This window comes from Hypanus sabinus, chromosome 4 (genome assembly GCF_030144855.1).
Source record: "Hypanus sabinus isolate sHypSab1 chromosome 4, sHypSab1.hap1, whole genome shotgun sequence".
Taxonomy (NCBI): domain Eukaryota; kingdom Metazoa; phylum Chordata; class Chondrichthyes; order Myliobatiformes; family Dasyatidae; genus Hypanus; species Hypanus sabinus.
In genome coordinates, this window is record NC_082709.1 from 103,444,565 (window position 1) to 103,471,599 (window position 27,035).

Genomic DNA, 27,035 nt, shown 5'->3' on the forward strand with positions numbered 1-27,035 from the left:
ATCTCCAAGACCCAACTCCAGATTTAAATTCTGGTGCTTTCTTCTTCAGAGACATTCTCTCACATGTGGGATTCAGGTTGGGGAAAACATATGGGAATACCATTAAAAATACTTTCAAAACACCGTCATACTAACCATCAAATTCCACACAGAAATAACATATTAACAAACATTTATGCTCTAAGTGGTGACAGGAATTAATCTTCATTGGAATTAAAACAACGAATAGAATACAGAGAAGAGAAAATCTGCAGATGCTGGAAATTCGAGTAACACATGGAAAATGCTGGAGGAACTCAGTGGGCCAGGCAACATGTAAAAAAGTACAGTCGACGCTTCAAGCCGACTTCAAGTCGACGCTTCTTTGGTAGGACTGGATAAAAAAAGCCTGAGGCCACACTTAGGTTGGAGGAACAATACCTTGTATTCTGTTTGGGTAGCCTCCAAGCTAATGGCATGAACATCAATTTCTCAAACTTCCAGTAATGACCCCAACCACCCCCCTCCTTCACCATTTCCAATACCCTTTTCACTCTCTCACCAACTCCTTGCAACCTCCCTCCAGTGATCCTCCCCCCTTTTTCTTTCTTCCATGGCTTTCCATCTCTTTCACCAATCAACTTGCCAGCTCTTTACTTCATTCTTCCCTGCCCAGGTTTCATCTATCACCTGGTGTTTCTCTCCCTTCCCCCCCACCTTTCAATCTACTCCTCAGCTTTTTTCCCTCCAGTCCTGCCAAAGGGTTTCAGCCCAAAGTGTTGAGTGTACTGTTTTTTCACAGACGCTACCAGGCCTGCTGAGTTCCTGAGCATTTTCTGTGTGTTGAACAGAATAGTTTCACCTACAGAACTGTGCAAAAGCCTTAGGCACATTTAAAACAAAATTCTGTAAAACAAAGATGCTTTCAAAAATAATAAAATGAATAACAAAATCTTTTCATGAAGACCAGCAAACAGTAAAAATAAACTATATCAAATCAATATTTGTTGTGACTTTGCCTTTAAAACTGCATCAATTCTCATAGATATACTGTTGTGCAGTTCTGTAAGAGAAATCAGCTGCTAGGTTGTTCCAAGCATCTTAGACAACTTGCTACAGTTCTTCTGCAGACTTCAGAGGTCTTGCTTGCTTCTTTCTCCAGTGTTTGCAGATAGCCTCAATGAGTTGAGATCAGGGCTCTATAAAGGCCATGACATCTGTTGCAGAACTCCTTGTTCTACTTTTCACTGTAGTTCTTTATGATCTTGGCCATGTGTTTTGGGTCATAGACCTGTTGCAGAATGAAGTCTCCCTGATGGTACTGCGTGATAGATTAGAATCTCTTGCATTTCTCAGCATCGAGGACTCCATTAGTTCTGGCCAGATCACCAACTCCATTTGCAAAAATGCAGTCCCAAACTTGCAGGGAACCTCCACCATATTTCATTGCTGGTGGCGGACAATAATCTATGTAAAACTCTCCAGCCTTCCGTGGACAAATTACAACCTTTTGAGGCAAAAGTTTTAAATTTGTCTCATCAGTCCTGAGCATTTGTTGCCATTATTCAGCACCCTAGTCCTTGTAAATAAGTGAGTCATTTGGCTTTACTTACACCAGAGAAATGGCTTTTTGACAGCAACTCTTCCATGAAGACCACTTCTGACAAGACTTCTCCAGACTGTAGAGAGGAGTACTGATGCAGGATGACCACCTTGTATCTTGGTGCTATACTCACTCTTGCAGAGATCTTAAAGGTTTGATGATTTGAAGGTTAAACTGTCACATCTGCCAAACCCTCACCTTTTAGATTGGTTGTCCTTTGCTAAATTTGGTTCCTTCTACACCCATTTCACTTTCAGTTAATCAGTTAGTTCATTCAACTCATCAATAGCATCTGTTTGTTATCTTTGTTTAATCATGCACTGGGCTATATACCTGCAAAGTAATCTCAAGTTTTAATTTGAAAAGTGGTTGATTACCTATGTTATTTTCTTTAACAAAATACAAATGTTTTTCTGTAACATTAATTTTTTTGGGAAAATTAATGTTTGGAAATCTAAAATTTGTTCTTTTCTACTGACAGACCAATGCAGAAAACAAAAATAAACATCCAAAACAAAATTTATATTAAAAATCAAGGGTGTCTAACACTTTTGTGCAGTCTGTATAATACCCATACCAAAGGAAATGGAAGCCCTACTTTCCAGCTCTTGCCTCTTGTGTCATGCTCTTTCCTGTACCTTTAAACAGTGATGTTTTTTAAGTCCTGTATATATACAGGTTCAATATCCACTCCTCCCTTTGGTGAATAACTTTGCTCCTCACATCTCTTACCTATTAAATTCAGTGTCTTCTAGTTATTGACTCAAAGTTTACAGTAAATTTATTAATAAAGTACATATACAGCAACATATACAACCCAGAAATTCATATAGGCATACTCAATAAATCCATAATAGAATAACCACCATTGTGGGCATTCAACCAGTGTGCAAAAGACAACAAACTTAAATACAAAAATAAATTAATAATAATTAATAAAAAATAAATATCGAGAGTATGAGATGAAGAGTTCTTGAAAGTGACTCTATTGGTTATGGAAACATTTCAATGATGGGGCAAGTAAAGTTGAGTGGAGTTTTCCCCTTTGGTTCAAGAACCTGAAGGTTGAGGGGCAGTAACTGTTCCTGAACCTGTTGGTGAGTCTTGAGGCTCCGGTACCTTCTTCCTGATGGCAGAGGCAAAAAAAGAGGGTCCATGATGATGGATGCTGCTTTTCCAAGACAATGTTTCACGTAGATGTGCTCAATGACTGGAAGAGCTTTACCCATGAGGGACAGGCCGTATCCACTACTTTTTGTAGGATTTTCTGTTCAAGGCATTAGTGTTTCCATACTAGGCTGTGAAGCAGCCAGTCAATATAGTCTCCACTCCACATCTATAAAAGTTTCTCAAAGTTTTAGATGTCATGCCAAATCTTCACAAACTCCCAAGGAAATAGCAGCACTGCCATGCCTTTAAAGGACCGGTCTTCATTGAGGAGGTCTGCAGTGGAAAGGTTGAGTAGCTTTAAATTCCTGGGTGTCAACATCTTAGAGGATCTGTCCTACACAAAGAAGGACACCAGTGATTCTACTTCATTCAGAGTTTAAAGAGATTTGGTACGTCACAATAGACTATTGCAAATTTATATAGATGTACAGTAGAAGTCACTTTAATTGGTTGCATCACAGGTTGGTATGGAGGCTCTAATACACAGGATCGCACAAGACTGCACAAGGTTGTAGACTTAGCCAGACACATCACAGGCACAACCCTCCTGACCATCGAAGACATGTTCAAGAAGGTAACATCATTAACAAACTTCACCAGCCAGGACATGCCTTCTTCTCATTACTATCAAGAGGGAGGAGGTACAGGAGGCTGAAGACCACACTCACGATTCTTCCCCTTTGTCATTGCATTCCTGAAAAGTCCATGACCACTACTTCTTTGCACTATTTAATTATTTTGTATTTTATTGAAATTCTATGTTTTTGCACTCCTGCTGCAAAACAGGAAATTTCACACTACACAGGACTGACAATAAATCTGATTGAGTATAAGAAGGATGTAGCTGTGATACAAATTTCTAAAATGATGCGAAACAAAGATAAGAGCAGTGACCTGGTATCTTCCACCCCATAGATATGTCTGATATTAGAGGACATGCATTTAAAGGATGGTTCAAAGGGAATGTGCAGGACAAGTTTTTCTTTATTTTACACAGAGTGGTAAGTGCCTGGACTTCCGGGGGGGGGGGGGGGGGGGGGGGTAGGGAGGGGTGGTGTTAGTAGAAGCAGCAAAAAAGATATTGGCATTGAAGAGGCTTTTAGACACATGAACATAGAGAGAATGGAGGTACATGGACATTGTATAGGCAGAAGGGATTAGTTTAGTTGGACATTTAATGAGCTCTGCATAACAAATTGGGCCAAAGGGCCTATTCCTTTGTTGTACTGTTCTATGTTCTAACTTGGATTTGCACCCTATCACATATTTTCACTGTTTTCCTCACCTGCCTCTGTAATTTAAAACACGCTTGTATCTTTGCTTTTACTGTTCAGACAGTGGGTCTGAATCACGTTTTCTCCCATGGACACCATTTGACCTGCTGAATGCTTTCATCACTTTCTTTGCATGTTTGTGATCCAACTAATGCTAAATACAATCCTGGGAAAAACCAGCCTACTCCTTATAGTATGTCTACCTTCATACTACTATGCTACCTATAGAGGTCTGCAGCTAGCATTCCAAGGTCTCATTTCTCTAAATTTCAGTATTTAGTGAAAGGGAACACACGATAAATACTGTGCTTTAACTCACCTTGTCTGTTCTTCCCTTTCGGTCTGATGGCTGAAGCTGACCAAAGCATATTTTTATTCGTAAGCTACTTACTTGCATTTATCAAGACAACTGCCCAGATTTCAAAAAGATAAACATTTATCTGACATTAAAATGTACAAAGCAGATTTTTTAAAAAATAATCTGATTAGACCATTGGCCTCCCTCATAAAAATATTAATAACAGGAGCAGGCCATCTGGCCCTTTGACTATGCCGCTATTCTTTTGCTCAATATCCATGACCATAAAATACAGGAGCAGAATTAAGCTATTTGGCCAAGTCTGCTCCGCTATTTCATCATGGCTGATCCAATTTTCCTCTCAGCCCCAATCTCATGCCTTCTCTCCATATCCTTTCAAGCCCTAACCAATCTAGAATCTATCAACCTCTGCCCTAAATATACATAAAAACTTGGCATCCATAGCTGCTTGTGGCAAAGAATTCCAGATTCACTACTCCCTAGCTAAAGAAATTCCTTATCTAAAAGGTCACTCTATCCTGAGGCTGCATCCTTTGATCTTAGACTCTCCCACCAGAAGACACTTCCTCTCCACATCCATTCTATCAAGGCCTTTCACCATTTGACAGGTTTCAAAGAGGTCACCCCTCATTCTTCTGAATTCCAGTAAATACAGGCCCAGAGCCACTCTTCATATGAAAAGCCATTCATCCTGGAATCATTTTCGTGAACCACTTTTGAACACTCTCCAGTTTCAGCACATCCTTTCTATAATGAGGAGCCCAAAACTGTTCACAGTATTTGAAGTGAGGCCTCACGACTACTTTATAAAGTCTCAACATTACATCCTTGCTTTTATATTCTAGTCCCCTTGAAATGAATGCTAACATTGCATTTGCCTTTCTCACCAGACTCAACCTGCAAATTAATCTTTAGGGAAGTTCCTCTAAACTCAGTTTTTATGTATTTTCTCTCCATTTAGAAAATAGTCAATTCTTTCATTTCTTCTACCAAAGTGCATGACCATACACTTCCTGACACTATATTCCATCTGCCATTTCTTTGCCCAGTCTCCTAACCTGCTTAAGTCCTTCTGTAGCTGACTCCATCAAAACTACCAGCCCGTCCAATTAACTTCATATCCTCCGCAAACTCTGCAACAAAGCCACCAATTCCACTATCCAAATCATTGACATATAACATAAAAAGAATCAATCACAACACAGACCCCTGTGAACATCACTAGTCACTGGCACCCAACCAGAAGGCACCCTTGTTCCCCCTATTTGCCTCTTGCCAATCAGTCACTGCTTTAGAAATGTTAGAACCTTTCCTGTCATATCATTGGCTCTTAAAACTTGTCTCCTGTAGGCAACTTGTCAGAAGTCTTCTGAAAATCCATGTACACATCAACCAATTCTCCTTGTTTATCCTGCTTGTTATTTCCTCAAAGAATTCCAACAGATTTGTCAGGGAGATTATCCCTTAAGGAAACCATACTGACTATGGCCTATTTTATCATGTGTCTCCAAGTACCCCAAGACCATATCCTTAACAATCAACTCCAATACCTTCCAAATGATTGAGGTCAGACTAACTGGCCTTTAGAGTCCTTTCTTCTGCCTCTCTCCCTTCTTGAAGTATGGAATGACATTTGCAATTTTCCAGTCTTCCAGAAACATTCCAGAATCTAGTAACACTTGAAAGATCTCACTAATGCCTCCACAACCTTTTAAGCCATCTCTTTAAGTACCCTGGGTGTACACCATCTGGTTCGGGTGTTGATCTACCTTCAGACCTTTCAGATTCCCAAGACCTTTTTAGTGATGGTAACTTCACAGACTTCATGACTCCAGACTCTTGGAACTTCCTCCATACTTATTATGTCTGCCATTCCATTGTCTCCCATGACTACCTCTCCAGCACCGGTTTTCAGCAGTCCAATATCCACTCTCAACTCTCCTTCACACTTATGTATCTGAAGAAACTTCAATATCCTCTTGGCTAACAAATATTACTGGCTAGCTTACTTTCGTATTCCATCTTTGCCTTCTTAATAACTAGTTGTTTTCTGTTGGTTTTTAAAAGCTTCCCAATCCTCTAACTTCCCACTAATTTTTTGCTCTATTATATGCCCTCTCTTTGCCTTTTGTTGTCTTGTCGGCCATGGTTGTGTAATCTTTCCTTTAGAATACTTCTTCCCCTTTGGTATGTATACATCCTCTGCCTTCTGAATTGCTTCCAGCAATTCCAACCATTGCTGCTCTGCCATCATCCCAGCCAGTGTTCTTTTCCAATCAATTCTAGCCAACTCCTCTCTCATGCCTCTGCAATTCCCTTTACTCGACCACAATACTGATACATCTTTATCTTTCTTCTGATTGGTTTTCCACCTGGTGCCTCTAGGCCCTACCCCCTCCCCTATCTCTATTACTGGGCTTCGGCCCTCTCTTCCACCCCCCCCCCCATTCCTGATGAAGGGTCTCGGCCCGAAATGTTGGCTACTCTCTTCTCACGGATGCTGCCTGACCTGCTGAGTTCTTCCAGCATTGTGTATGTATACTGATACATCTGACTTTAGCTTCTCTTTCACAAATTTCAGGGTGAATTCAATTATATTATGATCACTTCCCCTAAGGGTTCTTTTACCTTAAGCTCACTTATCAATTCGGTGCACTGAACATCCAATCCAAAGTAGCTAATTTCCTAGTGGGCTCAGCCACAAGCTGCTCTAAAAACCCATCTCATAGGCACTCTAGAAATTCCCCTACTGGAATCCAGCACCAACCTGATTTCCTCCAATCTACCTGCATACTGAAGTCTCCCATGACTATTGTAACATTGACCTTTTGGCATGCATTTTCCATCTCCAGTTGTAATTTGTAGGTCACATCCTTGCTACTGTTTGAAGGTCTGTATACAACTCCCATCAGGGTCTTTTTATCCTTGCAGTGCCTTAACTCTATCCACAATGATTCAACACTTCCCAACTCTATGTGACCTCTAATGATTTGATTTCACTTTTTTTTAAAAACCAACAGAGCAATGTCACTCCCTCTGCCTTTCTGCCTATGCTTTTGATACAATGTGCATCCTTGGACATTAGGCTCCCAGTTATAATCTTCTTTCAGCCATGATTCAGTGATGCCTACAACATCATACCTGCCTATCTGCAACTGTGCTACAAGTCCATCTACTTTATTCCATACACTGCACTCATTCAAATAACACCATCAGTCCTGTATTCACCCTTTTGATATTGTCCACCTTTTATGCTGCAACTCAACGTATTGACTCCAGTCTTCACCCATCAACAACCTCTCCCTCACTACACATTGCCCATTTGAATACCAGCTACCTCATCTTCTTCTCTATTATCCACCTTTCCTATAATACATCTTGCATTGAAAAATACGCAGCTCCAGTCGCATCATGCTCAACCTTCTGAACCCTAACTTAGTCTGAGGTCTAACCAACATCTACCTCCACCACCTCACCACTAACTGTTCTGGCACTCTGGATCCCATCTCCCCTGTAACTCTAGTTTAAACCCCACTGTACAGCATTAACAAGCCATAAGACCCTAAGACATAGAAACAGAGGTAGGCCATTTGGTCTATCGAGTCTGCTCCGCCATTTAATCATGGCTGATCCTTTTTTTTCCTCCTCAACCCCATTTCCCAGCCTTCTCCCCATGATCTTTGATGCCATATTCAATCAAGAACCTTTCAATCTCTGCTTAAATACAGTGAACGACCTGGCCTCCATCGTTGCATGTGGCAGCAAATTCCATTATTTCACCATCTTCTGGCTAAAGAAATTTCTCCACATCTGCTTTGAAAGGATACCCCCCTGTCTGAGGCTCTGCCCCCTTGTCTCAGACTCTCCAACCATGGAAAACATCCTTTCCACATCTGTCTGGGCCTTTCAACATTTGAAAGATTTCAATGAGATCCCCCCTCATCCTTCTGAACTCCAGTGAGTACAGACCCAGAGTCATCAAATGTTCCTTGTATGATAGCCCTTACATTCCTGGAATCCTCCTTATGAACCTCCTCTGGTCCCTCTCCATCTTTTCTAAGATGAGGGGCCAAAAACTCTTCACAATACTCAAGGTGAGGCTTCACCATTGCCTTATAAAGCCTTAGCATCACATCCTCAGTGCCAGTGTGACTTTACTGTGTTAGGTCATCACCCTTGAGAGTATCCAAAGCGACATACCTGTTGTTCAGAGGGGTGGCCACAGGAAAAATCTGCAATGGCTCCTAAAATTCTTTGCCCTTTCTGACAGTCACCCAGTTTCCTGTATCCTGCACCTTGGATGTAACAATCTCCCTGTATGTCCTATCCATCACCCCCTCCAACCTCCCAAATGATCTGGAGTTCATCCAGGTCAAGCTCCAATTCTCTAACGCAGATTGTTAGAAGCTGCAACTGGATGCCTTCTCACAACTGTAGTCGTCAGGGACACTGGAGGTCTCCCTGCCTTCCCACATCCCGCAAGAGGAATATTCCCTTTGATTGAAATCCCCTCCTCTTAAAACTTCCAATGTCTGGACTGGCTGCAAGTCAAAGCTCTTATTCTTTGATTCCTGGACTAATGCCCAGAAATCTTTCTATCTGTGTTTTGGATATCAGTAACTGAACCTCCACACCTTCCAAGGCAGAGAATTCGAAAGGTTCCTGAGTGAAGAACTTCTCATGTCAGTCCTTAATAGCCTAACCTCTGCTTCTAGACTCAGATAGGAGGAACCTCTCCTTACACCTAGTTGTTAAGCCCAATAAGAATGCTGTACAGCTTGATGAGGTTGCCTTTTATAAATCTGAACTTCAGAAAATAGAGTTCCCAGGTTAATGTACCATTTCCTATTTTTATTGCACACTAAGTGTATGTACTGTAGCTCTTTAATAACATAGTCTTGCTGTGTTTGTATGCTTTGAACATTACCCAACCTCTCACCACTTAACAAACATATCACTTTTCTGTTTTGTGCAAGTGGATAAATTATTTTTCTTTATTATATTCTAAAAATGCCTATTCACTCACACTGTTTCCCCTATGAAGACTCCTTATATCCTCTGTATTCATAATCCCACTTAGCTTATCTTGGTACTACAAGTAATCATAAAAATACGACACTCTCATCACTGACATATGTAGTAATAAACTGGAACCCCAGCATTAATCCTTGCCCATAATCCACAGACTCCAAATCTGAGAAAGGTCCCTCCATTCTCACTCTTTGTCTTCTGTCAAACAACCATTTGTTTTAAATGGCTGTCACCATAACGCCCTATTACTTGTACTCAAACCTGACTGACCAACCTCTTATGTGGGACCTTACTCAATGCCTTCCTTAAATCCAAATGTACACGTTTACAAGCTCCCCCTTATCTAATAAAATGGGTTTTATTTTCATTAAACAATGTAAACACTTTCAATCCCCTCACACTTTTCAGGGTGGTGCTATTATATCCTGCATTATAAGTTTAATACTTTTCCCATCACTGCTATCAAGCTAACAGCTTGCTGGCTCCCTATTTCCTTTATCCCTCCTTCCTTGAACAATGTAGTCACACTTACTATTCCAAAGAACAGTTCCAGGATATATCAAGTTTTAGAAAATGATAAGAGGTTCATCCATCTCTAAAGCCACTGCTTTCACAATGCTGAGACGTACATCATTAGGTCCTAAGAATTTGTTGGTTTTCACTCAAACCAACTTTTCCAGCATTATTTTTAACCTTAGTTCCTCATCCTCTTTGTATCTTAGATTACATCTAAGACAACAAATAGCACTGAATTGCACTAAAGCTGTGGAAGACACCAATTACTGAAAGGAGTATACTAAAGAATAGTCACAGAGAAGTGAACAATGCTGCTCAAAGAACGAAACATTGTGTACTAAGGAGCCATAAGCACCAATCAACTATATTCATAGAAATTACAATTCTAAAACAGAATTGCTGCAAACAATCTAAATTAAGCAAAGAGGTCTGCTAATCCAAGTTTAATTGAGGGGGCTACCCTTTTATAATTAGGTGGATTGACCTTTAAAAATCTATTTGGTCCAACTAAATTTGTCCTTCATGCCAAATTGATCCTTGTGAAGTGTACTAAATGGTTTAGTTGTAAGCTAATTGTTGTTTGACATGACCACATTCTAATCCATAAAATTAAGTTTCTAAGTGGCAAAGATATTCTAAAACTGAGTTGATAGGAGGGAATTAACAGTAATTAGGTTAAAATGTTCATTACTTCAATATAAAGCGATGGTTTTCTTTCATATCAAGAAGTTTTCAATGAGACTGCACAAAGCTCTTTCTATTTGCTGTTTTATAATGTAAAATGTGACCTCTGAACAATTAAACTTCCCAAGTAACACAAGGTGGTTAAATTGATTAAAGAGCTCCTAGCTAAATTCAAAACAGTAAACAATGTTAAGTCTATTTTATTAAATGCTAATCTTCTAACCTTTCCTTTAATGACTAATCATTACCTATTAAAAAAGATCTAAACAATTTTTCATCTACCATCTTTCTCAGGATTCCTGAGAAGATCCATTTTTCGTTAATCACCAATTAAAAATAGTCCAAAATCACATACAAGTCAGTCCTCAAAATACACCAACATGTAAAACTACCTGAAGTATTTACTCCTAGCCGCTTCAGATCTTCCTGATAAGCTTTCATGGCTGCATTCTCCATCTCAGCAAATTCCTTTGCCTTTTTCTCCTCTTCCTTTGCTTTATCCAAACTTTTCTTTTTAATCTGCAATACAGCAGAAAACAGGAATAGGAAAAGTATGTGCACATAGCCAACAACAAAAAAAATGGAAACTGAAAAAAAAGAGATACCTCACTAATTTTTCTTGCCACATTTTCTTGATGATTCTTTCCCCTTTCATGAAATTCCACACTCTGTAGGAAACAGTTGCGAAAAATAATGTAGTCTACGTATTATACAGCTTAAAGCTTCATGAATTAAACTTTACAGCTTGATTCCAATCACATCATACCTGATGAGTCTGAAGACATAACTGATTTGACTGATCATATTTGTAAAGAAGCAGCTAAAATACATCAACCTGATTGACAGGATTTATTTTGTTTGATTCATTTAACTGAGAGAAGCTAGGGTTACTCAATATTATGAGTCATATTATTTATCCTGATATGCCTCTTCTTAATTTTTACTTGGATAAGGGCGATCAATACAGTAGTTCAAACTCAAGCAAGTGTGCCTTCTAATCTAACAATAACTTAATTCTATGAATACCCTTCGATATTTCAATAATTTAGGTAGGTTTTTGATTATTTTATACTTAACGTAGATATCAAGTTTTTCTGTCTTTGAATTTTCAGATATAATGATTTTGTGTGATTTACAATCTAAGGGTGCAATATCGGATTGGACTGTATAATAGTCATTTTGTTTGCAGGTTAACTTTTTATGCCTGCATCTATTTTATAACTATATAATTACCTACATACATGTAATCACTCAGTATGTTTCCTAATAGTCATAGTATATATATGCAGTTGTTCAGTGTACCCCTTAGTGTTCTTTCCCCTCTTTTTGGAAGCTTATTAGGTGTCAAGTTATTCAAATAGGGGCTATCTGATTGGTTAACTCTTATCTACAAATTTGAATAAAATGTCTCTTATCCATGGTGTAAGGGCATGTTGGACCACCATCTTTGCTTCTTTTCCTTCCCCTACTAGACTCCCACTACTGTCCATTTCCAGAGCCATTATGTCTCTTTGACTTCTGAAAGAACCTTTCACCAAGAAACATCAGAATCCAACATAGTCAATACAAATACTGTGACTGTAAGTGTACAGAGCATAACTTTTAAAATACCAGATGAAATTATGTTCCTAAAAATATTATCTTTAAAACCAAATCCTTTCCAAACATATTGTTATAACACTACATTATAAGGAATGATCAAATGTCAATTAAAATGTAAATGGAAAATGTAAAACTGAAATACATATTAAACACAATCAATTGGTTGGCGCCTTTAATCAGTTTGAAATCAAGTAGGTTCTATAATAGAAAAGGGATCTGTTACAGCAGATCACTATATCAAAGGTGTAGATCTGTGGTGATATCATTGTATAAAAACAAAACAGCCATTGAGTCCATGCTGATCGTCAAGTACCTATTTACATTAACCTTATACAAAACTCAGTTTTATTCTCCTTATATTCCCATAACTCCCCTCAGAATATACTTCTTGCCCATAGCTAAATACCCAAACAACTCAGAACTCTGGGATGAGGGGGGGAAAACAGGAATGGCTGGAAAAAACCCATGTGGTCACAACTGGAAAAAACTCAAAGCTAGACCCACTAGTTATACATATTTTCTGTTTTATTAACAAAGTCTGTCTTAAGGAGTTTCTGAATTTCCACAGTAAATGGTCTTTTAAAATATTATAACATCCTGAGGGCAGAGATGACCATACTTCCTTGCTGCTAGGTAAAAAGTCGTTAGAGACAGGCTATCTTCACTGTCAGTCAAATACTGCCTGGATATCAAGAGCAACAACCCCTGGAATCCAGTTCTTTATGCTGTGTGGAACAAGCTTAAAATAAGATCTACTAGCCTTAATGGAAGCAAAGTACCAACCAAAAGTAGATTACTGATGTTCAAGTGCTGTTAGTACTGTCACAATAACATTTTGCTCATAACTGTTTGAACAACTGGGCAGTGACTGGCTAGACTGACAGATCCTGCCTTTTCCTAGTCAGGTGGATGTCACTGCAGTTACATTGGAATGTACCTATTCTAGTTGACAGGTCCGTTCACTATATTTGAAATCCATAGCTTCTGTTGAATCTAATGCACTAAGCTATTTCCTGATATCACAAAGCCAGCATGGGCCTTCACAGAGACAGTGATGAAGAGTCTGGTTCAGCTCAGATGAATTGTGCCAGGCCATTGTTTAAAGCACTCTTTTAAGTTCTGTCAATCATCAGATGATAGTGAGCTTGACCTTGTAGAGGTCACTGAGCTGTGTATGTCTTTATTTTGTAATGTTACTGTGACACTAATTTCCATTGCGATCAATAAAGAATCTCTCTATCCATCTTGTTCAGTGCCTGAACTGATGTCAGGTGGTTCATCCTATTTTAAACTTCCTGTAAATTTTAATACAAGTCATTTCCACTATGCTGAGGCCCAGTGCCTTGTATACGTCAGACTAATCAAGGACTGTAAATTTAGTGAAAGTCATCACGATGTTATTGAACCAAATCTATTACAATTCAATAGTTTCAGATTCATTTATCACATGCACATCGAAACAGTCTAAAATGTTGATTGTATTAACAACCAACACAGCCTCCAAGTGTCACCACACATTCTGATGCCAATATAACAGGCCTACAATGTTCAGAACAACACAAGCCAAAATAGTAACAGCAAAACAAGCCCATCTCCTCCCTCCCATGCACACATCCATTCACACAAATATAGGCCACTTCTGGGCCTCCATCAGACTCTGACATCAAACTCCAATTTCCCCAGTGGACATGCAGACCTGCAGACCCAAGGCTTCGGTCATCAGTCCTCATCCTCTGGACTCCCCAATTTCGGTTTTTGTCTTTCTTTCTTCAGTATCAACTCCAAGACTTGCCAATGACAGGACACCAAACTCTAGGCCTCAAACTCTGGACTCGACAACTTAAGGGATTGCTAATTCTCATGCCTTTAGCCCACAAAGACCTCCAATCGTAGGTTCCGCTGACCCAGAGGGATTCACCAACCTGAAGGGCAACCAACCCTAACCCTTGTTGGTTTTCATCCACAGCCTTACTGGCCTGACGTCCGTACATGGAGATCACTGGCCTTTGACAGCAGAGTGTGGAGCAGACCCTAGACCAGCCTGACCTCTAACTCAATCATATCCCTGTCCCTAAAACCTAACCTGACCACTAACTCTCTCCTCTGTCTTCAAAACTATCCTGATGAACCTAACAAATAAGTTTCATGGAAGAAGTGCAACCTTCAAACTCTAGTTAAATAGGATGCTGAAAATTATGTAGAAAACATATCCTTTTAATAATAAAAAATTATGCTATAACAATATGGTGGGTTGGGTTAGACAGTAGCTAAAACAAATCTACACAGTCAAAATGAGTCACAGTAGCTAAAACAAATCTACACAGTCAAAATGAGTCAAATAGCAAAATTCAACATACAGGCTTATTATCTGCTATCCAACATTTGCAGTACTCGCAGAACTTCTTTGGCTGGGACTTCCAGTAATCCGCCCTGTAGAATTAAAAGACACATGTTAGGATACTGTTTTCCAACATCAAAAGGCCTATTGGTTCCTTGTGTACAATTCAAACATTGCAATAATATAATTCATTTGGTTTCACTCATAATGAAGTATCAAGGTGTACAAGATGATGAGAGCCATTGATCATGTGGATAGTCAGAGGCTTTTTCCCAGGGTAAAAATGGCTAACACGAAAAGGCATAGTTTTAAGGTGTAGTAGGTACAGAGGAGATGTCAGAGGTAAGTGTTTTTTCATGCAGAGAATGGTGAGTGCATGGAATGGACTGCAGGCAACAGTGGTGGAGGTGGTTATGATAGGGTCTTTTAAGAGACTCCTGGATAGGTACATGGAGCTTAGAAAAATAAGAGGGCTATGGGTAACCCTGGGTAATTTCTAAAGCAAGTACATGTTTGGCACAGCACTATGGGCCGAAGGGCCTGTATTGCACTGTAGGTTTTCTCTGTCTCTATCAAGAAGGTGGATTAAGCAACATCATGACACAGAATGAATACCTGATGAAAACTCCCATAATAAAACAAGACAAACTCTCACCAATTGATTTGCTAATGGTCTTTATAGAATACACCAATATCAAAACAATAAAGTATATAAAGTTTCTCTAAGGCATAGGTTGTACTTCAGTTAAAAGGAGAGACTGAATCATCTAGGTCTGAGTGGAGGAAGCTAAGAGGTGACCATATGAGGGTGATAGGGTCGATCATGGTGGGGCATCTAAGACAAGGAGCAAAGGTTGAAGGTCAAATAGAGGGAAACTTCCCCTCCATCTAACAAAGTGTGTGGAGTCTCTTCGCATTATATCTGGAGCCATTAGCTCAATACATCAGACAAAATGAAGGTATCAGGGGAATTACTATTAAAGGAATAGAGCATAAATTGGCCTGTTATGCAGATGACATTTTCATCTATCTAGGGCAACCAACATACTCTTAACCTAAACTGATGCATTCTTTGGAACAATATGGTCAATTATCAGGATACAAGATCAACATAGATAAAACCCAATTACTTTCATCTAACTATAGCCCACCAAGAGAAATTGAAAGTAGATATCCCTGGGCATGGCAAACAGAGTCTTTCAAATATTTATTTGGTCATCATTATGCCAAAAGATTTGGCAAAATTATCAGAATGCAATTATTAGCCTATATATTAAAAAAATTAAGGAAGATATAACAAGATAGAACCCAATTCTTTTTTTTTAGTCTCAGTTCAAGGATTGAATCTATTAAAATGAATATACTGCCCAGATTATTAAATCTCTTTCAGACCCTACCAATAGAGATTAATCAAAATCAATTCAATGAATGGAACAAATGTTATCAAGATATATTTGGCAAGGTAAAAGACCTAGAGTTCATCTCAAGACTTTGCAATTAGTCAAGGAAAGGGGGGGGGGGGGCCTACCTTCTCTTAGAGATTATTATTTTGCAGCACAGTTGAGAGCTGTGATATGTTGGTGCAACCCATCATATGACGCTCAATGGGAAAACATTGAGGGGGGCTACTTCCCATCCCCATACAGGCAATTTTGGCTGATAACAACCTACAAAGGTACATAAATAATATTGATAACCCATGGTTGAAATGGACTCTGAAAATATGGAAAACTATTATAAAAGAATAGAAACTAGAGGGAGATAGTGCAATTCTTAAGTGGTGTGCATATGACTCAGATTTTACGCCGTATAAACTGGATGCTAGATTAAGGACTGGACAGCTAAAGGAATAACAGTTCTTTGCAATATAATAAAAGGAACACTGTTCAGTTTTGAAATGCTTAAAGAGAAGCACTTATTAGAAAAATGACTTTTATCGGTATTTACAGATGTGACAATATGTTAATAGGAAGGTTAAAAATGTAACCAAGGCAAGTACATATTTGATAGAGCTATTTAGCAAAGCAAATAATTCAGATAACAGTAGTAGAATCATTTCAAGCGTATATAAAGGTTTGTCAAATCTTAAAACACATTTGACTTCGTACAAACCCCATTTCCAGAAAAGTTGGGATATTTTCCAAAATGCAATAAAAACAAACACCTGTGATATGTTAATTCACGTGAACCTTTATTTAACTGACAAAAGTACAAAGAAAAATTTTTCAATAGTTTTACTGACCAACTTAATTGTATTTTGTAAATATACACAAATTTAGAATTTGATGGCTGCAACACACTCAACAAAAGTTGGGACAGAGGCATGTTTACCATTCTGTTACATCACCTTTCCTTTTAATAACACTTTTTAATCGTTTTGGAACTGAGGATACTAATTGTAGTAGATTTGCAATTGGAAATTCTGTCCATTCTTGCTTGATATAAGACTTCAGCTGCTCAACAGTCTGTCGTCTCTGTTGTCTGATTCTCTTCATGATGCGCCATACATTTTCAATAGGAGATAGATCTGGACTGGCAGCAGGCCAGTCAAGCACACGCACTCTGTGTCAACAAAGCCACCCTGTTGTAGCCCATGCAGAATGTGGTCTGGCATCGTCCTGCTGAAATAAGCATGGATGTCTTGGGAAGAGACGTCGCCTTGATGGCAACATATGTCTCTCTAAAATCCTAATATACGCCTCAGAGTCAATGGTACCTTCACATACATGCAATTCACCCATGCTGTGGGCACTGATGCACCCCCATACCATTACAGATGCCGGCTTTTGCACCTTTCACTGATAACAATCAGGATGGTCGTTTTCATCTTTGGCACAGAGAACTCGACGCCCATTTTTTCTGAAAACTAGCTGAAATTTGGCTCTTCTGACCACAGCACATGATTCTAGAGTCTTTTGGTCCATCTGAGATGAGCTCGGGCCCAGAGAACTCGCCGGCATTTCTGCACAGAGTTGATGTATGGCTTCCTCCTTGCATAATACAGTTTCAAGTTGCATTTCTGGATGCAGCGACGGACTGTGTTAAGTGACAATGGTTTTCCGAAGCACTCCTGAGCCCAGGTGGCTATAATTGTCACAGTAGCATGATGGTTTCTTAGGCAGTGCTGCCTGAGGGCTCGAAGATCACACGCATTCAACAGTGGTTTCTGACCTTGCTCTTTATGCACTGAGATATCTGTGAATTCTCTGAATCTTTTCACAGTATTATGTACTGTAGATGTTGAAAGACCTAAATTCTCTGCAATCTTGCGTTGGGAAATGTTCCTTTTGAACTGACTAACAATTCTTTCATGAATTTTGGCACAAAGGGGTGAGCCACGACCCATCCTTGCTTGCAAAGACTGAGCCTTTGATGGACACTACTTTTATACCCAGTCATGATACCTGCTACCAATTAGCCTGCTTAATGTGGAGTCTTCCAAACCGGTGTTACTTGAATATTCTGTGCACTTTTCAATCTTATTTTAACTCTGTCCCAACTTTTGAGTGTGTTGCAGCCATCAAATTCTAAATTTGTGTATATTTACAAAATACATTTAAGTTGGTCAGCAAAACTATTGAAAATCTTTTCTTTGTACTTTTGTCAGTTAAATAAAGGTTCATGTGAATTAACATATCACAGATTTTTGTTTTTATTGCATTTTGGAAAATATCCCAACTTTTCTGGAAATGGGGTTTGTACATTAAAACAAAATGGGAGAATATAAAAGCAGATAAATCTCTGGATCCTGACAGGATATTCCCTAGGACCTTGAGTGAAGTTAGAGTAGAAATTGCTCTGACAGAAATATTTCAAATGTCATTAGAAACGGGGATGATGCCAGAGGATTGGTGTATTGCTCATGTTGTTCCATTGTTTAAAAAGGGTTCTAAGTGTAAACCTAGCAATCATAGGCCTGTAAGTTTGACGTCAGTGGTGGGTAAATTAATGGAAAGTATTCTTATAGATGGTGTATATAATTATCTGGATAGACACAGTCTGATTAGGAACAGTCAACATGGATTTGTGCATGGAAGGTCATGTTTGACAGATCTTATTGAATTTTTTGAAGAGGTTACTAGGAAAGTTGACGGGAGTAAAGCAGTGGATGTTGTCTATATGGACTTCAGTAAGGCCTTTGACAAGATTCCACACGGAAGGTTAGTTAGGAAGGTTCTTTAGGTGTTAATATTGAAGTAATAAAATGGATTCAACAGTGGCTGGATGGGAGATGCCAGAGAGTAGTGGTGGATAACTGTTTGTCAGGTTGGAGGCTGCTAACTAGTGGTGTGCCTCAGGGATCTGTACTGGGTCCAATGTTGTCATATACATCAATGATCTGGATGATGGGGTAGTAAATTGGATTAGTAAGTATGCAGATGATACTAAGATAGGTGGCGTTGTGGATAATGAAGTAGGTTTTCAAAGCTTGCAGAGAGATTTAGATCAGTTAGAAGGGTAGGCTGAAAGATGGCAGATGGAGTTTAATGCTGATAAGTGTGAGGTGCTGCATTTTGGTAGAAATAATCCAAATAGGACATACATGGTAAATGGTAGGGCATTGAAGAATGTAGTAGAACAGAGTGATCTAGGAAGAAGGTGGAATCTCATGTGGATAGGGTGGTGAAGAAAGCTTTTGGCATGCTGGCCTTTATAAATCAGAGCATTGAGTATAGTCTTGATGAAGGGTCTGGGCCCGAAACATCGACAGTGCTTCTCCTTATAGATGCTGCCTGGCCTGCTGTGTTCCACCATTTTGTGTGTGTGATTGAGTAAAGGAGCTGGGACGCAATGTTAAAATTGTACAAGGCCAAATTTGGAGTACTGTGTACAGTTCAGGCCATCGAATTATAGGAAAGATGTTAACAAGATAGAGAGAGTGCAGAGAAGATTTACTAGAATGTTACCTGGGTTTCAGCACCTAAGTTACAGAGATAGGTTGAACAAGTTAGGCCTTTATTCTTTGGAGCGTAGAAAGTTGAGGGGGGACTTGATAGAGTTGGGGGCAAAAGTTTAGGGGTAACACAAGGGGGAACTTCTTTAGTCAGAGAGTGGTAGCTGTGTGGAACGAGTTTCCAGTAGAAGTTCTAGAGGCAGGTTCGGTATTGTCATTTAAAGTAAAATTGGATAGGTATATGGACAGGAAAGGAATGGAAGGTTATGGGCTGAGTGCAGGTTGGTGGGACTAGGTGAGAGTAAGTGTTCGGCACAGACTAGAAGGGCCAAGATGGCCTGTTTCCGTGCTGTAATTGTTATATGGTTATAAGGAAGGAGGGATAATTATATCTGAGGAAGAATGGACAATAATATGGAGGTATCAATGGAAGTGTACCAGTTCACAGAAATGGAGGGAGTTTGGATGGAAAAACTTGATATTTTATTACACCCGCTCAGAAATCCCATTATAATAGTAACCTCCCTGTTTGCTGAAGAAATTGTGGAAATCAAAATGCAAACCATTATCATATTTTCTGGGAATGCCCTGTTATCAAAGACTATTGCAGTGGGATATACAATGCCCTACAAGACATCCTTAAATGTGAAATACCCTTAGAAAGTAAGACCATGTATTTTGGGTATATACCTCAAGAATGGTTGCAAAGAAATAAATATTTAATGAATATACTGTTGGTGGCTGGTAAAAAAAAACTCTTACTAGGAAATGGTTATCACAGGACAACCCAACTTTAAATGCATGGATGGAAATTGCAATGGACATTTACAAAATGGAGAAGATAACAGTATCTATTAATCATACGTTGGAACAATTTGATTCATACTGGAAGGAAGGATGTAATAAGAACTACATAACACCTCACAGGCCTGATTTTATCCTCACAAATCAATGAATATGTTGCAAAAAAAAAATCACTCCCTATTTGTACATAGTTTTCTCCTTTTGCTTGTTCTTTCTTTCCTTTCTTTTCTGTAAGTGTATACCTCAGATAAATATTACATGGAGATTTGTGGCAAATATGACTATACGATATAAATGTACAATATCTGAAATACATCTTATGGAAATGTTTGATGATGAAAAAATAAATTACAAAAAAAGATAAATTAGTTTCAAAGGTGGAACATGATTAAATGCATAGAGCAAGACTCAGTGAGTACTCAGCAATGTCTACAGACAGGATGCTGTCAAAGTATTGGTTGAAATAGAGATGATTTTGGCAATTAAAATGATAGGTAGGATATACCAGAAAGTCCACCTGTGCTTAGTAGAATGGTTTGGTCTCACAGACCAAATAGCTTTTATCCAACATTGCCAAGGAAAGCTAGACAAGGAGGAAAATTTGGATAAATGGCTCTCAATCCCATTACCTACATCATCTACACACTTTGAAATAAATTTGCCGAATTAGTCATCACTGCTGCCAATTTGTCACCTGTTCAGACAATTTTATACCAGGTCAGTACATTAATCTCAAACCCAGGAGTTGCAGCTTGAGTTGAAAGTCTCTTATGAGGAACTTTATTAGATTACTTTTGAGACACCATACAAATAAAATCAGACATTCCCCCACCCTCTGTCAGTCACCTTGAAAATTTTTCAATCCACTTTATCAAGCACTTTATCTGCCTTTACCAAATCCAAGCCTGTCTCAGATCAGTAGAAATAATTTTGTAGATAAATTGTATGATCTAGCAATTTTTCAACAGACATCCCTCTACCTTCCTCTTCTTAAATCAGAGAATGTGCTATTAAATTTTCTAATCTCATGCAGTGCTTTCTATGCCTTCTAAAGTCAAAACAATGGCGCAGAGGATGCCTCCTGACCCACTGAATTCCTTCTGCGTTTTGTATGTTGCTAACATATTTAAAGCACTTACTCCCAAGTGTGTCAACCATGATAAACAGTCACATACAATCAGATTTCCAGAAATATTCTGCAAACATTTCCCCCATGAAAGACTTTCAAAATGTGGAGTCAAGTTAAATCTTAACTGGATAAGAAACTGGCTGCTGGTTATAAAACAAGAGATGTAAAAGTTTGAGAAGGTCAAGCTTCACAGACTATTCCATTAATGAGACAGCCTGTGACAGTCCATGGCAAAACCAGGATAAAATGAACCAATAATGTGACAGGCAGCAGAAACCATTCACACTAGTAAATGGACAGTGAACAAAAGGAATTTCAGTTACTTTCCCTTGACCACATCACCAGCACTGGTGAAATATCTGCCAAGATCTAAGGGGTCACCACTGACCAGGAACTAATCTGTGTCTGTCAAATCAACAGATTCCAATAGTACATAGCCAAAAAGAAAAATGCCTTAAAAGTCTTGTTGATTATCTGCAAGGCATAATTCAGGAAGTTAATGTATTCAATTGGATGTTTCCAACTGCATTAAGTTCCTGATGTATTCAGTTGAATATTGAAAGTCCTAACCTTATTCAACCTTTCTCTGTAACTCAGTTTCTCAAGTCCCGGCAACATCCTTGTAAACCTTCTCTGCAGTCTTTCAACCTTATTAATATCCTTCCTGTAATTCGGTGACCAAAACTGCACACAATACTCCAAATTTGGCCTCCCCAATGCCTTATACAACCTCACCATAACATTTCAACTCTTATACTCAGTACTTTGATTTATAAAGGCCAGAGTACCAAAAGCTCTCTTTACTACCCTATCTACCTATGACACCACTTTTAGGGAATTATGTATCTGTATTCCCAGATCCCTCTGTTCTACTGCACTCCTCAGTGCCCTACCATTTACCTTGTATGTTCTACCTTGGTTTTTCCTTCCAAAGTGCAATACCTCACACTCGTAATATGCTTCAATACCTTGAAACATCATCCTTAATAATAGATTCCAACACTTTCCCAACCAATGAGGTAATGCTAACTGGCCTATAATGTCCTTTCTTTTGCCTTCCTCCCTTCTTAGAGAGTGGAATGACATTTTCTATCTTCCAGTCCTCTGGGACCATGCCAGGATCAATTGATTCTTGAAAAATCATGGCCAGTGCATTCATTATCACTTCAGCAACCTCTCTCAGGACTCCGGGATGTAGTCAATCTGGCTCAGGTGACTTATCCATCTTAAGCCTTTAATTGTGCCTAGCACTTCTTCCTTTGTGATAGCGATGGCACTCACTCCTGCTCCCTGACACTCTCAGACCTCTGGCACACTGCTAGTGTCTTCCACAGAAGACTGATGCAAAGTGTCCATTAAGTTCATCTGCCATTTCTTTTCCCCCCATTACAACCTCACCAGTGGTCCAATATCAACTCTTAACTCTCTTTTACTCTATATAACCAAAAAAACTTTTGTAGGTAATGCTGAGGAAGCAACATGATTGCAGCAGGACTTAAGACATATTGGAAGAATGGGCAAAAAAGTGGCAGATGGAATACAGTCACAAATACGAGTAAATCTGCAGATGCTGGAAATTCAAGCAACACACACAAAGTGCTGGTGGAATGCAGCAAGCCAGACAGCATCTATAGGAAGAAGCATTGTCAACGTTTCAGGCCGAGACCCTTCGTCAGGACTAACTGAAAGAAGAGATAGTAAGAGATTTGAAAGGGGAGGGGGAGATCCGAAATGATAGAAGACAGGAGGGGGAGGGATGAAGCTAAAAGCTGGAAAGTTGATTGGCAAAAGAGATACAAGTCTAGAGAAGGGAGAGGATCATGGGATGGGAGGCCGAGGGAGAAAGAAAGGGGGAGGGGAGCACCAGAGGAAGATGGAGAGCAGGCAAGGAGTGATTGTGAGAGGGACAGAGAGAGGAAAAAAAGGGGAAAATAAGAAATAAATAAGGGATGGGGTAAGAAGGGGAGAAGGCCATTAACAGAAGTTACAGAAATCAATGTTCATGCCATCAGGTTGGAGGCTACCAACCTTTTGGGTGTTTCGTTAGATGGAGTACCATCAGCATTTCATGTGTGTTAGATGTGTTGGGAAATGTATGATAATGCATTTTGGTAAAAGGAACCATAGTGCAGCTTATTATCTAAATAGAGAGAAGGTTCAAACATGAGGTGCAGAGAGACTTAGGAGTCCTTGTACAAGACTTCCAAAAGGTTAATTTACAAGTTGAGTCTATGGTAAAGGCAAATGCAATGTTGTCATTTATTTCAAGGGGAATAGAATATAAAAGCAAGGAGCTAATGCTGAGCCTTTATAAGACACTAGTCAGGCTGTACTTGGTGTATTGTCAACATTTTTGGGCCCTATATCTCAGAAAGAATGTATTGTCATTGGACAGAGTCCAGAGGAAGTTCACAAGGATGATTCCAGGAATGACGGTGTTAACATATGAGGAGTGTTTGGCAGCTTTGGAGCTGAATTCATTGGAATTTAGAAGAATGTGGGGGTGGGGGGATCTCATTGAAACCTACTGAATGTTGAAAGGGCTAGATAGGATGGATGTGGAGAGGATGATTCCTATGGTGGAGGTACCCAGAACTAGACAGCACAGCCTCAAAATTGAGAGGCAACCCTTTAGAACAGAGGTAAAGAGGAATTTTTTAGCCAGAGTGTGGTAAATCTATGGAATGCTCTGTCACAGAGTGTGGTGAAGGCCAAGTTTGTCTGTAAGGCGGAAGTTGACCGTTTCCTAATTGGTCAGGGCACCAAATGATATGGCGAGAAGGCAGATATATGGGGTTGAGTGGTATCCAGGATCAGCCATGATGGAATGGCAAAGTAGGCTCGACGGGCTGAATGGCCTAATTCTGCTACTGTTTTATGATCTAAACCCAGATTATGCATCTGAAACAAGATAGCACAATCCAAATATTTAAAGAAGATAGTTGCATTAATTTATTAACATTACAATTCACAAACTCAAACTTTAAAATCAATGATGGGGAGAGCATGAAGTCATCTTTCCCCCTAGTTTAACAGTCCAAAATGTACAGATGTTCAAAAATTCTCTATAAGGCATAAACATTCCCACTGAAATCCAAGTAGAGAGTGTCAAAGCACAGATCAAAAGGACATCCATTTCAAAATATCATTAAATGAGGGAGCAGAGGCACCTCCATAGTAAATCATGATCTGTGTAGTTTATGAAAGCACAGAAGTATTGAATTTTTGTTTTCTTGTTCAGCCAGGATCACTCCAAATACTGGAGAACTGGGATGCAGAATTACCTGGGAGGACATGATGACTTAGCCTTCCAAGTGCTGAGAGCAATCTCTCCACAATTACAAGGACTACTACAAATAACTGGCTCCAAGCTTGCAACAATTAACATACCTTCCCCTCCAAAAGAACCTTGTGTATTTTCACTTCCTGCTAGAATCTGGAACATTCAATATTTTATTAAGCAGGAATTGACTTTTCAGCAAAATAACAAACTGCTGGAGAAACCTCAGGCAGCATTCAGGCAAAAACATAGTCAATGTTTCCGATTGAGACCCTGCATCAGGACTAGGATTTGAACCTTCACCGGACATGCAAGAATTCTCTAAAAACATGGCACAGCAGAACAATTCACTTCATTTGATTTCAAAATTCCTACAAGTTAAAAATCTCAGCCTTGTTTCTCCTACTTCTAACATTCTCTATAGCCTCACATTCTTCTGAGACATTACATTTAAATTTGCTCCAACACATGAAACCATTCATCTTGCTAAACCAGCAATCCCTAGTTCCTAAATTTCCTCTTTCCACTGAGATGCTCCTGAAGTATTGGTTCTCTTTACTTGCAAATTCTGTAAAACAGTGCTCCTGTCAAACTCATTATGTTCTAAAGAAATGTAGCTGCTAAATGGTTAGGATAGCATATATAGAGGAAAAGTAAAGCCATTCAGCCTTATGCAGACTGATCTATTCAATGAGATCTTCGCTGATCTATCTCAACAAGACTTTACTGCACTAACACCACATCCCTTTATTTCCTTAACATATTTTAAAAAATTAATCTTTCAAGTATGTACTCACCACCACACTCTTGATGCAGAATTTCTTAATTCTGTTCTGAACAGCATATCCTTTACTTTGAAAATCATGATTCATGGTTCTGTACTACACAGCCACTGGAAATACCGAATCTTCATGGGCTCTAAGATTTTGCACTTTTCAGTAAGATCACCTCCTACCCTTTCTAAAGAAAAATAAAGTGAAGGTCCAGAGATCTTAATCTGGCCTCATAGGAAGAACTGTCATCCCAGGATTCCATCTTGTGATAATTTATTGTGCTCCTAATCACCCCTTTTCAGGTAGGGAGACCCAAACTGTACACCACACTCTGGATACAGTCTCACTCAGGTCATACATAAATTCAGCAAAGTATCTTTGCTCTTATACAAACCCTCTTAGAATAAATGCAACATTCTATTTGCCTTCTTAACTGTTTACTGTACTAGCCCATTGACTTTCAGTGATTCATGAAGAAGACACCCAGGTCCCTATGAACACCAACACTGGAAACCTGACATAAAAACAGAAAATGCTGTTATAAACTCAGATCAAGCAGCAAATATATACAGAGAAACAGTTAATGTTTCAGATCCCTAACTCCTTCATCAGAAGTGGAAAAGAAAGTTAAATGGAACTTACTTTCTCTTTCCCAGTTCTGACAAAGGATCCCACATCTGGATGGCAAACTATTTTTCTTTCTACAGCTGCTCCCTGACCTGCTCTGTTTTTATCTCCATAACCACCCTTATCAAAATGCTTCATTGTAGATCATCAGATCTTGAGGATTGATTCTTCAAGTGTGATTCTTGTCCCACTAATTACTCCGATGCTGCTTTCTTGATCATTGCTAATTTATTTCATTTCATTTGCTGTATTTCTCCACTATTTTGAGAGGCTTTCTGTGTCTTGTTCTATGCTATTTCCTTATTGTCCTACCTCACATTAAAAAAGGAACATTATCTTCCTACGTATCTGCATAACTTTTCTGACCTGTTCTTGCACTTCACAAAATTTCTCTCGTTACTTTCTTTTTCCTTATTAATATCTGTTGTCCTTTGATGAATTCCAGTATTATTTCCTGTCCTCGAGCTTACTGCTCTTTTTGATAACATTATAAGCTTTTTTTTCTTCGATCTAATAATACTTTAAACTTTAAATGTTCTGCTTGCTGCAACTGGATCATTTTCCCTGTTGGACTTCGGTTAAATTTGTTACACGCTGCATATGAATTGTTTAAAAGTTAATAATTGCTTGCAGTCATATCATAAGATATCAGAGCAGAATTTGGCCATTTGGCCCATCGAGTCTGCTCCACCATTTTTTCTCTCAGCCCCAATCTCCTGCCTTCTCCCTGGATCCCTTCATGCCCTAACCAATCAACAATCTATCAACCTCTTATATTAAATACACATAAAGACAGCCTCCACAGCTACATGTGGCACAAACTGCACAATTTCACCACTCTCTGGCTAAAGAAATTCCTCCTAATCTCCATTGTAAAAGGACACCCCTCTATTCTGAGGCTGTCCCCTCTCGTCCCTTCCTCGCCACATTCACTGAAGGCCTATCACTATTTAAAAGGTTTCATTCTTCTGAATTCTAGTGAATACAGGACCAGGGCCATCAAACAGTCTTC

General features: G+C 39.1%; 1 protein-coding gene across 1 annotated transcript in view; it reads right to left on the reverse strand.

The window, feature by feature from the left end:
* Positions 1–27,035, reverse strand: part of wbp4 (WW domain binding protein 4) — a 59,614-nt gene that overhangs the window by 28,592 nt on the left and 3,987 nt on the right. The window contains exons 2-4 of the mRNA XM_059967795.1: positions 14,536–14,608; positions 11,182–11,244; positions 10,969–11,095 (exon numbers count right to left, since the gene is read on the reverse strand). Of these exons, the coding sequence (XP_059823778.1) occupies positions 10,969–11,095; positions 11,182–11,244; positions 14,536–14,608 (263 nt within the window). The remainder of the gene's footprint in view (positions 1–10,968; positions 11,096–11,181; positions 11,245–14,535; positions 14,609–27,035) is intronic.